Source organism: Globicephala melas, chromosome 15 (assembly GCF_963455315.2).
Source record: "Globicephala melas chromosome 15, mGloMel1.2, whole genome shotgun sequence".
Lineage (NCBI taxonomy): Eukaryota > Metazoa > Chordata > Mammalia > Artiodactyla > Delphinidae > Globicephala > Globicephala melas.
In genome coordinates this window covers 58,627,664-58,643,221 of record NC_083328.1, presented here as the reverse complement: position 1 = coordinate 58,643,221, position 15,558 = coordinate 58,627,664, and the positions used below count along the sequence as shown (strand labels likewise).

The 15,558-nt window shown below is 50.6% G+C and overlaps 1 protein-coding gene across 17 annotated transcripts in view; it reads left to right on the top strand.

The window, feature by feature from the left end:
* The window catches only part of SNPH (syntaphilin), a 41,851-nt gene that overhangs the window by 14,355 nt on the left and 11,938 nt on the right, over positions 1-15,558 (top strand). For 2 of the 17 annotated variants that reach the window (XM_060284090.1, XM_060284089.1), the window contains 3 exons: positions 14,045-14,187; positions 14,601-14,697; positions 15,285-15,491. The exons of 1 other annotated variant lie outside the window; for it this stretch is intronic. In XM_060284090.1, coding sequence (XP_060140073.1) covers positions 14,648-14,697; positions 15,285-15,491 — 257 coding nt within the window. In that variant the 5' untranslated portion in view covers positions 14,045-14,187; positions 14,601-14,647. 14 more of the 17 variants (XM_060284088.1, XM_060284079.1, XM_060284082.1 and 11 more) reach the window with 13 other exon arrangements.

Here is a 15,558-nt window from a genome sequence, read left to right as displayed (position 1 = left end):
CTCCCCTTTGTCCCTACACTGTCTGGTCTCGTGAACCCAGCCCCTTGTATCTCCCCTTCTCCTGCATGTTTCTGTAATGTTGACCCCCCTTCCCTGCACTGAAGCTGGAATGCTCCTCCACAGACATCTGCATCCATCTGCAGAAGCCTGCTCCTGAGTTCTGCAGAGAGGCTCCCTCTGTCCTCTGCCCAGCCCCTCCCTGACACACTCTTTGATTACTGGGACTACTGGGGAGAACCCAGAGCACATAGACGCTTGGTAAACATTGACTGAAATGTCCCTGCCAGAGCTGCCACACAGGTAAGAAGTACTCTGATTAGGAGAGAGGAGAAGCTTGAGGGGACCTGCTTTCAATCTTGGAGCTAGGCCACTTTCGAGCTACGTCTCTCCAGGAGGCCTCAGTTTCCCTCTTTGCCATGTGAGGTGAAGACACTTGTCACAAGGCCAAAGAGACACAGAAAGACCATCTTTGGTAATTCCTGTTTTGAGCTCGAACTCCTTGCCTTTCAGGAGGCAAGGCTAAGTGCCTGTGGTTTTGTCAAGGGGAAACACAGCTGCTGTGCGTATGTTATGGGGGGAGAATCAACTAGCAACTCAGCCCTTTAGAAAAGCAGTTTGGCAGCATATTCAAACTTTTTGACCCTATAAACCTACTACTGGGGATCCTTCCTAAGGAAATAATTCTAACGACAGAAAAATAATAATGCATGAAGATGTCTGTTGTAGCATTCTTTTTGATAGTAAAGTCTATATGTTCAACAGAGGGGGATGTTAAGGTAACAGTGATGGACCCATGAAATGGACTATTATACAGCCCATAAAATACTTCCTATAAAGAATATGCCATATCATGGGCAATTCATAAACCATGTTAAATTTTTTAAAAAGATATAAAGGTGCCTCTCTACCATGTTTATAACTATGTAAAAATAACAAAACCCGCCTCCAAAATAGTTTTTCTTCTATGCTTAGAAAAAAGCTAGGAGGAGCAGCCGGCAAATTAATCAGTGGTTTATCTCTGAGTAGCAAAAATGGAGGCTTTTTTTAAAAAAAAAAAGATGTGTGGTACTTTATAGCTATAATAACAACATTCATAAATAGAACTATATTTAACATTTAAAAATTACCCAGTTGGAGCTAATTCCGTGACCTTCTTGGGGTGAATTATTCACTTGTCTCTGGGCCTTGGTTTATAAAATAAGGGAAAGAAATGACTGCTCACTGGGCAGTGTGTGCCAGGGCTCTTCACAGCATTATCTGATTAAATCTTCGCAGTTGAAACCCTATGTTGCAGATGAGGAAGCTATAGCCCATGGTCAGTCCTCTGCTGAGACCTAGGTTTTCCAGCTAGATTCTGCTCTAGGAAAAACCCCTGCTCTGCACACCTTCCCGGGGGCCCCTGCGATTACGAAGATCTTTGCCTGCTCAGGGGAAATGTCAGGGCAGAGGGACACCTGAGAGCCCTGTGTCAACAGAGCCGGGGAGGAGTTTCTCTTACAGGGTGGGGGAGGCTGGTATTTGCCCGCAGGTGGGAAGGAGAGCTTTCTGCTGACTGCAGCCAGAGCTGCTGGTCTCTGCTTTACCTTTTGGCACCAGCAGCCTTTTCCTGAACAGGATTTGCCCCTCAGCCCAAGTCCCCCGTTCTGTGTTCCCAGCCTCCCTGCGTGTCCAGCACCCTGAGCTCAGAGCTGCAAGGGTTCAAATCTCAGCTCCACCAGTATACCTGGGGCCTTGGGCAAGCGCCACGCCTTCCCCCTGACCTCAGATCCTCTGTCTATAAAATGGGATTGGACTAGACTGGAGATTCCAAACCCCAATGCCAGGCAGCTAACAAACGAAACAGCCCAGGTAAAGAGCACAAGTGCAGGTAAGAACTGGCAAAAAGGGGCCACTCCTCAGCCTCAGCCCATCACTGCCATGCAGGAATGCAGGCACGGAGCTGCAGGATCTTTGGGGTTAAGACAAGCTAGAAATCTGGGTTTCTTTAAGTATGCAGTCTCTCAAGTTATAAATGTTGACTGAAATTAAAATACACGTACATGCAGGCCAAAGGAGAGTGGTCTTTAGGCACGATACAGCCTATGGGCTGCCAGTTTGGGACCCCTGGAGTTGCCTGTCTCTGAGTACCTCTGGCTTTGACCTTCTGGTCCCTGGCCTCCTGGCCTCCAGGTGCTCCTCCAGGCAACGTTGGGCGGAGTGAGGCCCAGGCCTGCGAGAGCAGGGAGGCCAGTCGGCTAAGGAGGGGGAGGCCCTCAGTTTGGCTCTCCTGGACCCCATACATGCCCTGTACAGATACAAGGGCTGAAAAGGCTCTGTCCTGCTGCCTGCCCCAAGCCCCACCCCATCCCTGCGCTTGGCAGCTTGACCTGCACAGCCCCACTTTACCATCGTGACAACGATTAACCTCACGTACACGTAAGGAAACTGGCCCTGATTATGACAGGCCTGCAGGCACACAGCTCCCCACTGAGCTGGGATTTGAATCCAGGAGTGTTTGGCTGTACCCACCGAGCTCCTGCATTTAGTCCTCACGGCCCCCCGAGGGCTCGGCGGGTGCTGGTGCGGACGGCAGTGTTGAGTACACGGAGCTGAGCACACAGCCGAGCGTGGTTGTACGTGTACTTGTGCGTGAACACAACCGGACCTGTTGTGCGCAGATCTGGGTGCTGGGCACCTGTGCTTAATACGGTCAGTCCTTGTTATTTGCAATAGTGATGTTCTATAAACCAGCTGTGAACGCTGAACTAGTACAAAACCATTGCTCCTGAGGGAGAATACAGAATTAGGCTCCTGGGAGCCTCTGGTCACAACATTTTCATCAACTGATCAATACATAGCCTTGTTTTATTTATTTGTGTTTCTGTTTAAAGACACCTTTAATATACATTGTTGATACATTCACATTGAATTCGTGCCAACAGCACTATAACTCACACCTGGACGAACCTTATCTGACATTTATTTTCTCCATAAGGCACGTCACAGCCTTCCTTAGCTTAGGAACACTGGACAGCGCTTCAGCACTATGCTTGTGGGCCATTTTAAATAGCAAAATTACCCCCCCACACAAGCAAAGCACAAAATATGTTAAAAACATAGCTCTAAAGAGACCACAAAAAGGACACTTGTTTATAGTATAAGAAAGGAACCAAGCTAAGTGAAGTGTGTGCATTTTTGATAACTGTGTACTCCTGGAAACTGTGCAGTTTAAAATACTATTTTTTAAAATCAATTTTATTTAAAAGAAAAAGAAAGAAGAAAAGAAATGAAACGGGAGGTTGCCTTGTTCCACTCAGCTGGGAACGTGGGCATCAGGCAACTGAAATTTTTCACCGCTCTGTGCATTCCACCCATGACTGTGAAGGAACTGGGTATTGATTTGGGGCTTATGAATAAATGTTAGCAAGTAGATGATTCGCAACTACAGAATCTGCAAACCATGAGGATCCACTGTAATGTTGTATCTTTCACTTTTCTCTGAGGGCTGCTGTCAGGATTTGGGGTTGTTGACACAACGAATTGGATTTTCTGAGTGCGGAGATGTAATTTAGAGGGGCAGCTGGAATCGTTTGAGTTCCACTCTCAGTATTACCACCTACTTGCTACGTGCCCTCCTGCAAGTTCGCTGGTCTCTGGTGGTAAAATGGAGGGCACACCCCCTAACGTGAGGGTGAACTGAGAGGATAGATGTGGAACACCCAGGACAGTGCCTGGCAAGAGGCTGATTAAATGACAGCTTTCAAACTGTGCTTTCATGCTTTCCCTTAAGATGCAGTTTTTAAGGGTTTTGTACTCAAGACCCTGCTAGATACTAAGGATTCAGAGATGGATAAATCCCTGGCTTACAAATCTAGCAGGAGAGACCAGCCCACCTAAATAGGACTCCATGTGTGAGAAGGACTATAATAATATAAACTAAGTACTGCAAAGCTTTTCTTGCCCCTTTTTTTACTTGCTAAGAAGCCCGCACTTACTTGGGTAGTGATATCAACCCAAGTGAGTGCAGAACCACTTATTCATCCAGCAAATATTTGTTGAGGGCCTGTGGGGTGCCAGGCACTGGTCTAAGCGCTGGGAACTAAATTAAGAAATAAATGGGCAAATATTCTTACCTTCCTAGAGCTTATATTCTAGAGACAATAAACAAAGTACATTAGCTGTTGCTAAGGACTGTGGAGAAAATAAAGCATGGGGAGAAAGAAAGAGACCCCTGAAATACAAACTATTATCATATTTCAGATGAAGATTTTGGAGTGGAATAAAGATGTAACATATATGAACAACATTAAGAACAAGACTATTTAGGTGAATAAATAAATACTGTTTATGGAGTGCTTTCCCTATGCCAGATCCTTGCTAGGCATTTAGCACGTATAACTGCTAATCGTGACTGTACTTGTGCACAATATCTGTAATTAGCTCCATTCTACAGATGAGGAGACTGAGGCTTAGAGAAGTAAAGTGGTATTCCCACTGTCATAAAGATAGTGGGTAGTGCAGTTTGGAATTCAAATCCTGGCATATTTGAGCCCAAAGCCATGGTTTCTTTTTGTTAAATTAGCCTCCCAGCAAAGGGGAAAAACTCATTCTGAGACAAAGGGATTTTAATATAGACATAGATTTTTACAGAGTCTCCCTTTGAAAACATTTTAAAATGCTCATTTTAGCTAAATTAAGGGGTGGAGCAGCTTCTCCAGAGTAGGAGGTCTTTTGGGGAGAGAGGTTTATAATTACCCACCCTCTTTCAGCAAGTGTGAGCCGTGTTGGGCTCTGTCAAAGGCCCCAGATCTTAGGGAAGGCAAAATAATTCAGCTTGATGGGGGAAGTGCCACTGGAAGTCAGTTGGACAGGAATCAGCTGCTGAGGACGGCAGGGAAGCTGGCAGCTGGAGAAAGAAAGGGGGTCTGGGAGGAGAGGTAAAGGATGCTGATTTGGGATCAGCATGGCTCCTGGGCTAAACAGGAACAGTTGGGTGAGCTGGGCCTATATCTCCATACAAAGGCCCCAGGAGCCTCAAGCAGACAGGTGAGACTTGGCTTCCAACAGGAGCAGCATGCCCACAGTGGCTGGTGGGATTGGAATCAGCTGGCCCACCTTCAGTCTCATGTCCCCTGTTCCTACAGCTCACATTGTGGCCTTTGGCAAGTCATCAGTTTCTGCTTAGAAGATGTGGCAGTTGGACTAGATTGTCATGAAATGCCAGGAGAGAGAGCGAGAGCGAGAGCGAGAGAGAATGCAAGAGACAGCATGAGTTTATGTGGTTCCCTGCTTTGTATTCCCAGGAAGATAGAGCTCTCTGATCTCAGATTGGGTGGGGGCTATCTCCATGGAAAGGAGCTGTGGTCCCAGGCAGATCAGATGACATCTGAACATCCCTTTAGCCCTTTGGTCCTTGTGTTCCATGGGTCCTTCAATCTCATGTCAGCAGAGCACAGCACATACAGGGTAACTTGGCTGAGCTCTGAGGCCACCATCTTTCCTTTATCTTGGGATCCTCCTTGCAGATTCACAATAGGCAGTCCTCTATCCCTACAGCAAATCACATGCAATAATGTTTCTTTTAGCGTTCATTTTAGGGAGAGCTTTATGTCTCCTAAAGAACTAGTCTGCTTCCTGCTCTCCCCTAACTATAAGAACAAGAAGACTGGGCATAATTTCTCTTTTTGCTTTGATGGCCAGGAAGCTCAGAGTGGAATCTGAGCCTCGTTATTGCCGCCACGTTTGCATGTGTGGTCAGCCTGTGGCATTCCCTTCTTCCCCGGGCCTCGGTTTCAATGTATATTTTACTGTGTCATTTGTGAGCTGCCTCAAAATTGGTGAGACTTCTGTTTTACCCTTGGCTTTCCTTCCATGACTTCTTTACTCAAAAAGCCGCCTTCTGTTCTTATTTTATCAGAGACTCCTGCCTGGATTCGAACAGCGGTGTGGGGCGGGGCTGCAGTGCAGAAGCTTTGTCACTAGAGTCAGGAGGTGAGCTCCCAGCCCAGGCTTTGTGCTGCACTTGCTGAGCAACTTTAGACATATGGCGTGCTCCCTCTGGCTTTCAGTTTCTGTCTGTAAAACGGTGGGCTGTGACAAAGTCTACCCAACATTCTTTCCATTCTAGAGCTCTGTGAGTGTGTTCTAGCTCCTGTAGGTACTTGGGGTAAATGCAGGGGAGGGGTGGACACTGACTCAAGGATCCTAAGAACCGCAGCAGAGATCTGAAGAAAAGAGAGTCCATAGGGTCATGCTTTAAAGCTGGAACCTCAGGAGGAGGCGGTGGCAGGAGAGGAGCCAGGCTGCGGCTTGACAGCTGTATCAGCCGGGAAGCCCAGGGAAGCACATGCTGTGGCCAAGGTCGTTGAAGGACCTCCACCTGCCAGGAGCCACTTGCCAAGCAGCTCCCAAGCTGGGGCTAGCACCAGGGCCCCTCTGTCCCCCACACCTCCCCATGGTTGTCTGCAGAGGGGCAGCCCTGGCACAGCTGTGCAGGGATGGAAACCAGTGTCGCCCCTGCTGCCCCTCCCCATGTAGGAGGCTTGCCAGGCATTGGCCTGGAGAGCCACCCCAGGGCAGTCGGCTCGGCAGAGGGTGCCGGTAATCTCAGAGTCACCACCTGGGCTTGCTCTGACTTGCACTAAAGCAAGGAATAATACTTCTGAAAAAGGAGAAAATATCCCCTATAAGAGGCAGTGGTAGCAGTAGTAATGGCAAGAAATGTTCTGTCCTCTGTTTGTCTGGAATTCCCCCATTGCTCCATTCATTGCCTTGGTTGGATAAGGCACGGTCAGGAGGGTGGGTCCCACTGAATGCATGAGGCAGCTGAGACTCAGGTCAAGGGTGCAAGGTCACCGACAGGGACCATGTGCTGTGGCTTGAGGAGCTGAGGGTCTCTCAGTGCTGGGCTCGCACAGCACCTGGGCTAGTGAGCAGGATGCAGCAGCTGTTGGAAGAGTTGAACACAGTGGTCCTCATGGTGAGGGCTTCTCCTTTGCCCACATGGCTGATTCTTTGAGGGACATGGAGAGACTTACACTGTTTAGGGAGAAGACACATGAAGAATTTCTTTTTGAACAATCTTCCTTGCTCTGCTAACCTCCTGTTTCTGTGAGGTCCACTTGCTTTTTTTCAGGAATATTTTATTTTATTTATTGTCTTTTTATTGAAGTATAGTTGATTTATGATATTGGGTTAGTTTCAGGTGTACAGCTTAGTGATTCAGTATTTTTTTCAGATTATATTCCTTTAGGTTATTACAAGATAATGGGTATAATTCCCTGTGCTTTGTAGTATATCCTTGTTGCTTATCAATTTTATATATAGTAGTTCGTAGCTGTTAATCCCATACCTCTAATTTGTCCCTCCCCCTTCCCTCTCCCCTTTGGTAACCACATGTTTGTTTTCTATATCTGTGAGTCTATTTCTGTTTTGTATATAGATTCATTTATATTAGTTTTTAGATTACACATATCAGTGAGATCATATATTTGTCCTTCTCTGTCTGACTTATTTCACTAAGCATAATATTCTCTAGGTCCATCCACATTGTTGCAAAGGGCAATATTTCATTCTTTTTTATGGCTGAATAATATTCATTGTGTGTGTGTGTGTGTGTGTGTGTGTGTATATATGTATATATACCATTCCTTCTTAATCCAATCGTCTGTTTATGGGACTTGGGTTGTTTCCATGTCTTGGCTATTGTAAATAGTGCTTCTGTTGAATGTTGGGGTGCATGTACTTTTTCAAGTTAGTGTTTTTTCTGGATATATACCTAGGAGTGAAATTGCTAGATCATATGGTAGTTCTACTTTCGGTATATTAAGGAACCTCCACACTGTTTTCCTCAGAGGCTGCACCATTTTACATTCCCGTCAACAGTATACAAGGGTTCCCTTTTCTCCACATGCGATGTTCTGCTTTTATGGAAGCATGAGGAGCCCAGGATGCGGGGATGTAACCCCTGCATCTCCATCCTGGTATTTTAGAATCTCCTGGGAAAGTAGATTTTTGCTTTTTCATGCAGCATAGCGGTATGTGTCCCAGTTCTCTTGTACTATGAGGCAGTCATGATGCAGTAGAAATGCAGGCACTCATGACCTAGACGTCCAGGTGTGACCTTGAGTGATCTCGAAAGCTCCGCAGCTTCAGGTTTCCCATGTGTCCTACGCATCAGTCTCCACCTGGCCTCCCTCCACAGGGAATTTGTGAGGATCAGATGAGGTTGGGGCTATGCCAGACCTTCAAAGGGTCAGTCTTAGTCGCCTGTCTCCTCCAGGCTGACCCAGAGTCAGGAGGACCAGGGCAGTACCTGCCCTGGGCCCAGCTGCCTGAAGTCAGGTAGAGGCAGGAGGGCTGCTTCTAGTTCCTGTCCTGTCACTACTTGCTGAGCCATCCTGGGCCATTCCCTTCCCCTTCCTGGACCATGCCTGTCCTTTTACAATGGTTCATTTTAAATATATATTATATAGATTATTTTTGTTTTTTATTGATATCTAGCCACATACTATAAAATCCACCCTTTTAAAATGTACAATACAAAGGGTTTTAGTATATTCACAGAGTTGTGTATCTGTCACCACTATCTAACTCTAAAACACTTTCATCAATCCCATTAACAGTCATCCCCTATTCCTCCTTGGCCCAGCCCTTGGCAACCGCTAATCTGCTTTCTGTCTATGGATTTGTCTGTTCTGGCCACTTCGTATAAATGGAATCACGACATGTGGCCTTTTGTGTCTGGCTTCTTTCATTTAGCATAATATTGTCAAGGTTCATCCATGTTGTAGCGTGTATTGGTACTTTATTCCTTTTTACGTCTAAATGATATTCCATCGTATGTATAGGCCACATTTTGTTTGTCCATTCATCCGTTGATGGACATTTGGGTCATTTCCTCCTTTGGGCTGTTGTGAATAGTGCTGCTATGGACATCCCTGTACAAGTTTTTGTTTGAACACCTATTTTCTATTCTTTGGGGGTGTATACCCACTAGTGGAATTGCTAGATCATTTGGTAATTCAATGTTTTACTTTTTGAGGAACTGCCAAACTGTTTTCCACAATGGCTGTACCATTTTACATTCCCACCAGCAATACACAAGGGTTTCAATTTCTCTGCATCCTCGCCTGTACTTGTTATTGTCTGTCTTTTTGATTATAGCCGTCCTAGTGGATGTGAAATAGTATCTCGTTGTGGAAAATATATATTACATAGATTTTTAACCTGCAAAACCCTTTTAAAAATGTAGTCTTACTTCAGACCTTCCATATGTAGAACAGGTACAAGAGGAGTCTCTCGAGGTGAAATGGGGAAGGAGGCCTGAGCCCACCCCCTCATAGTCCCAGAGGCAAGTTCTCCAGGTGGTTTGAAGACCACTGGCTCTTGGTGCCCTCCAGGCTCTGGAATCTGAGTCGAACCACCAGAGACTACCTGCATAGCAGACGCCTCAGCCCTCACGCCCATCCTGGTTGCCTTGGGAGCCCTCGCAACATTTGGCCAAGCTGTGGGTCTGCCCTGCGCTGTACTGGGGTTGCCACAGTGAGAAGGAGTCCAGTGGCCCCATCTATGGTTCCAGCTCTGAGAACAGCTTGTGTAGGAAACAGGAAGCAAACAGGAGAAATGCCACCACTGCCCCCCTTCCCAAGTCTAGGAAGAAAGGTCCTGGTTTTGCTTATAGTGCAGAGAAGCATAGTGGCTGATGAGGTCGTGAAGCCAATGGAAGGTTTACCAAACTCCTCAGCCATGAGTAGCCCTCATAGCACTAATCCTCTGAGGTCCAGAGAGGTCGGCTGGAACACTCCCAGGCCCATCTTCCATCTCCCGCTTCCCTCTGCATTAGCATTCTAGGAGCACCAGGCGTTCTGCCGTTTGAGGGTGGAATGTTCTGCATTCTAGCGTTGCCTTGGCAGAGACAAGATTCCTCCCAAGTTCTGTTCTATTGGTTGCATTGCTCTGCTTTCCACAATTGTGAGAGGCTTGAGTCATCAGACACAGATTGTTCTGTTCCTTTGGATTTTAGGATAGCTTTCTTCTCTTATTGATGGCTAATTCTTTGGGGAAAAAAAGACAATTTATAGTGCATACAGGGACTTTCACTTAGCTAGAATATTAGATTAACCTAGTGCCTGGTTTTTCCCCCATGACTTGCTGATTGAGCAAAATGCCATAGTGTCTCTTTGAAGAACGCAGCTTCCTAGTTTTACAGATGTAGAAACTGAAATCCAGGAGTCTTAGTAACTGAAAGGGAAGAAAGCATCAATTAGAACTCTATTTCATTTACAGCCCTAGAATCAGAGAATGGTGGATCCAGAGGTGTCTTTGAGACCATCTAATCCAACCCCTTGGTCTATCAAATGTGCCTGTTTAACTCATTGCGTTTCTAACGGTTGTGTGTTGATTGTGTTTATTTTTATGAAATTCCCCAGAGGGGGGTGTTCCCTGAGTTTCAACCTAAGGCATGACACGCTAAGTGGTCAAGAGAGTAAGTGACGGGTGAAGTCCCAAGAGGAAAGTCCTGTAGGGCAGAGCCTTACGGAAAGTGTGACGTGTGCATGAGGGCAGGGCAGGGCAGGGCAGGGCAGGTGCTGTTGGCTGGGCAAACAGCCTTTGCAAAGATGTGGGAGCAACGAACAGGGCTTTCCCCTGGGGTCAGCAAGCAGCTGAGAGCAGGTTGGAAAGGGTATAGACAAGAGAGCCTTGAATGCCAGGATCAAGAGTTTTGCCCTAATTTTTACTTAATCGGGGGCCTCTGATGAATTTTGAGAAGGCTCCAGGCCCCTTTCTCCATTGCTCCTGCTGCCGCCCTGACCCAGGCCCTTCTAATTTCTTGATAACCTCCTAACTGGTCTCCCTGCCTCTATTCTTGTCCCTTTCCAGCTATAGTCCACAAAGGCCCCCTACGCAGGGGCTTTCTAAAACGCAAGTCTGATTGTGTCCGTCCCCTTTTTAAGGCCCTTCCATGGCTCCCTGTTGCTCACAGGACAAGATCCTGGCTTTTGTGGCTCGGTGTGGCCTGGCCCCACCTTCCTCTACAGCCTCAGGCCCACTGTGCCTCTGCTTCCCCCAGGCCCCCTAGCTTCCTGAGCAGCCATGCTATTGCATTACTCACGGCTTTTGCCCACGCTTCTCCATCCCTCCCGTTCACTTTCTCTGCCTGGTGACCTCTTATTCACCCTTTAAGACTTAGTGTAAATTTCCTTTTGGAGACGCTTTCCCTGACCCTCCTGAAGCCACTATTATGCCTTGAGTCTTTCTGTTTTGAAGCTCACATTGCACTGCAATTATCTAGTGCCAGAATCCTGGGAGTTCCCATTTTCGAGTGTTTATTGTGTGGTGGGCACTGGGCTAAGCCCTGTGCATGCATGATCCTGTGTTATTCTCACAGTAACCACATGAGGTGCATTCTGTTACAGCCCCACTTACAGATGAGGAAGCTAAGGCTCAGAGAAGTGGTGTGACTCGCCCACTGCCTGCAGCTGGAGGGTGACAGAGCTGGGATTTGAGCCCAGATATCTTTGACTATTTCTGACTCCTTCCATCTCCTGTTCCCTGGATCCTGCTATATCTCCTGAACCCCCACTGTTCGGTGTGTGAGGCACTAATCAAAGGGGTAGATGCAGCAGGGTTGCCATGGTGTGGGCAGGATGGGGAAATGGGGCTGGGCTTAACCTGGGGTGGAGGTGATAAGCAACTGTCAGCCCAGCTCCCCACGGCTAGGGGTTTCCTTTCCACCTTCCATTCCAAGCGGCTACCTGGGGACAGGCCTGCGGGACTCCAGGCCGAACAGGTGGCATGGAGACAAACGCCATGGCAATCTGCCTCCTCTCTGGGGCCCAGAGGGGAGGGAGGACCTGAGAGAGCCCAGGGTGCTCACTGACACTTCTGGGTTAGATCCTGGGGAGACAACTCCCTTTGGGCCTGGGTGTCTTCTGCCCTCCCAGAGGGACCCCAGCCTGCAAGGTCCCGTCCCAGCAGGGGAAATGCCACTTCCACCTCTGTCCCAGATGAATGGCTGGCTTTGGCCTCCCAGGAGACTGTCTGCTCCAACCAGGTACAAATGCCATCCCCTTCCCACCCCCACCCCCCTGGCCAGAGAGGAAGGAAGAGGGAGCGAGAGAGGAGGGAGGCGTGGGGTTGCCAAGCAAGGTAGGAGCAGGGACAGCGACAACAAAGCCCTCATTGTACCAAGGCCACACGCAGCTCCAAGGCAAAGCAGGCATCGTTCCCGCCTCCCAGGACCTGGGCCCAGAGCTCCACCCGGACTTTCTGAGCTCCTTAGCAATGCTCACCAGAGCTGGCTTGGAAGAGCGACGCCCTGCCTCAGCTCTGAGTCCTGCCTCTGCTGAGAAGTCCTCCTGAAATCACAGCATCTTTCCAAAAGCCAGAAGTGGTGATGGGAGGATGGCCAGTGAAGCCAGCCTGGCTGGGGCTAGAAGCCAGGGTCTGTTGGACATGCAGCTGTGTGACCTTGGACCCAAATGTGATAAAAAATCCTGCCTTGAAGGATTTTTATTTGAAGTAATGAACCAAGGCACATAAAAGCACTCAGCACGGTCACCGGGCCGCAGAAGTGTTCAATCAGTGACAGATGATCCTTGAAGCCCTCGTCCACCCACGAGCAAGGACTATCAGCCCCTCCCAAGCTGCTCCTAGTTGAGGCCCTCCTGTGCCCAGGAGGTGGTGAGCCATTGGTGGCCTTCCTGGCAAGTGTGGAGTAGCACTGTTGTCCCCTCAGCCCGTCTCACTGTTCCTCCTCCGGAAGCCGGCCCTGCAGTTCCAGGAGGCCCCGCCTGGGCAGTTGGGGCATGGTGGGTGGGATGCATCCCCAAGCTGGGGCGAGCAGCTCAGGTGACAGGTGGGGTGTCGGCGGCTCCTGTGCCTGGCACCTGACACCTCTAGGCAGACAATGCTGGCAATGTCCGAGCCCTCCAGGGAACACGCCACGTCTGTGTCACAGCCAGGAAACAGGCCACCTGAGTAGCGCCGTTGTCCACTCAGGACGCAGCCCCGCCGCTGGCCGGGATGACCGGGATCCCCAGAGGCCCTGACGTGGGAAGGGGTGGTGCCCTGGGCAGGGGCTCTGGGGTTTGAGACCCAGCCCCTCAGCATCTGGTGTTGGCCTGGTTCAGTGTTGGCCCTGCCACACTGGGGCTGGGACTTGGGCAGTCCGTTCCCTCTCGGGTTCCTCATCTGTAAAGGGACTAATCACAGCACTTCCTCATAGGGTTGTTGGGAGGAGTCGATGGCATAATGTACGTAATGTGGTTGGCACGGGGTCTGGTGTGGAGCAGGGCTTGGTCACTGCTTCTCTCCCCGCATGGGGGAAGGTCCAGCACACTGTGTCCTTGGCTGAATCTCCTGTAACCCAGGCTACTGTCCTTAGTTCTTGCTCTGAGCGTGGCAGGAGGGGACTAGGGTCTCTGGAGCTGGCACAGCACTAGCACATTGGCTGCGAAGAGCCCAGGCCTCTCCACCTCTGACTCCAGGAGCTCTGGGCTAATGCCCTGTGCAGGCCTCCTTCCACAGCAGCCAACACCAGCCCAGGATGGGGCCTCTCCCCTCCTTAAACTTCTGTAGGGCTGGCTGCCCTTGGAGCCCAAACCTCTACCCAGGAAAGGGGCCTTGGGATTCCTGGGCAGGAGGCCAGGTCTGAGTCTCTCTACTGATTTGTCAAGAGGGCCAAGGATGGATCTCTGCAGGCATGGTCACTTCCTACTGGGTCCAGCCTACAGAGACACCCCCTGGGAGCAGGGAGGAGTCCTCATCTCCCATCTGTCTCCTTCCTCATTTGCGTTGAGCCTGTGCCCTGAGTTCCTGGTGCACCCCACAATGAGCATGAGCATTTGCACGGATGGGTGCGGGCATGCCTGTGTGCAGCATGTGGGCGGGGCAGGCGAGGGCTGCATGTCCTGTGTTGTGGGCAGGCCCCCTGAGCATGTTCACTGAGCCACGTGTGGCATGCCTTGGAATGGAGGGGGCGTGCTACCTTTTCATATTCGCGTGTATCCATATGTCTTTCTACACGTGTGTGGTGTGTTGGTCTGTCTTGTCTCCCCTGTAGACGGGAAGCCCCGAGCCACGCACCAGCAGGCACTGTGAGAAGGTGACATCGAGACTAGCGCAGCCTAATCTGGGGTTCCTGGTCCTGCTCCAGGAGGCCTCCAGTCTGCAGCCCCCGCCGAGGGAGGATTGACCAGCGTGGGGGTGGGGGTCCGAGAGTCAGGGGTCTGGGGGCCTGGCTTAGAGCGTAGAGGACTCAGTGCTGGGCCGAGCCAATTAGGAGGCCCTGCCCCAGTGTCAGTGACCTTGGGCGAGGCCTTTGTTCTCTCTGGGGCACATTCACTCATGTGGAGGACACGGGGCTGAACTGATGATTTCTGCCCGCCCTGAGGCTCTGATGATCGTGATTTTAAGTCGGGTGGTGGGGTGAGAGCCTGCTAAATTTGTTGGTGGAGGCAGCTGTGGCCTGAGCCTGGCCTGCCAGCCCCCAGCTCGGTCCTGGGTGTCCTGCTGAAGGGTGAGAGGAGAAGCCATGCCGGGCAGCGGCCCCAGCGAGAGGATGACGTGGCCGGGCCCGGCCACCCCCGCGGCCCCCCCAACCCACCCTCTCTCCTCAGCCCCGGGGACACCGCCCATCCCACCCCTCACCCGGACCCACAGCCTCATGGCCATGTCCCTGCCAGGCAGTAGACGGGCCTCTGCTGGATCCCGCAGGTGAGTTTCCCCAATGCCCGGAGCCTTGGCCTCTGAAGGTGGGGGCAGGGAGGGTCTCTGTCTCCAGTCCAACACCGGCTTGTTTTTGAGCAAGTTGTTGCCCCAGTTTTCCCATCTTTAAAATGGGCTTGCTCACACTGGCCTCAGGAACTATTTATGGGCTCAAATGACACAGTGGGTGTAAAAGTTCTCTGAAGACTTAAACCATTGGATCCCTGCCGTCACCAGTATTATTGTTCGATCTTCACAGTTACTGCAGGGACGGCATGCAGCCTTCCACCCAGGCTCCCCTGGCCTCCCCGTGCGCCCCTCCTCCTGTCCTTCCTCCTGCCTGCCCCATTCCTCTCCACCTCTGTTTCAGTCCGTGCAGGGACCTTTCCCTCTGGGCTTGGGGGACCCTGGAAGTTGAGGACCCTTGGTAGGGGTAGCTGGGACCCCACCCTTGGCCCGCAGCCCTGCTCAGCCTTCTGGGGAGTCCCGAGGACCGGCCTCCTTCTGGTTTTCCACCTTGATTTGCACTGTCTGTTCTGTCACCCCTGTCTGTGCATCCCCCCGCCACGCTTCTCTCCCCGGCGGTGACCCTGAAGTGGGGGCCCTTTGGGCCGCAGCGGCCTGGCGGTGTTCGTCCAGTGTCCGCAGCTGCCCACCAGCCAGAACGAGCACCTGCCTCTTCTTCCTGCCTCCAGGCGCACCTCTCCCCCCGTGAGCGTGCGGGATGCCCACGGCACCTCTTCCCTCAGCAGCAGCAGTAACTCGGGCTCCTGCAAGGGAAGTGACAGCAGCCCCACGCCCAGGTAACCAGCCACTCCCTCGCACCCGGGCTGGCCAAGCTGGCTGGAACCCTGAGTGCCCTGGGGGTCG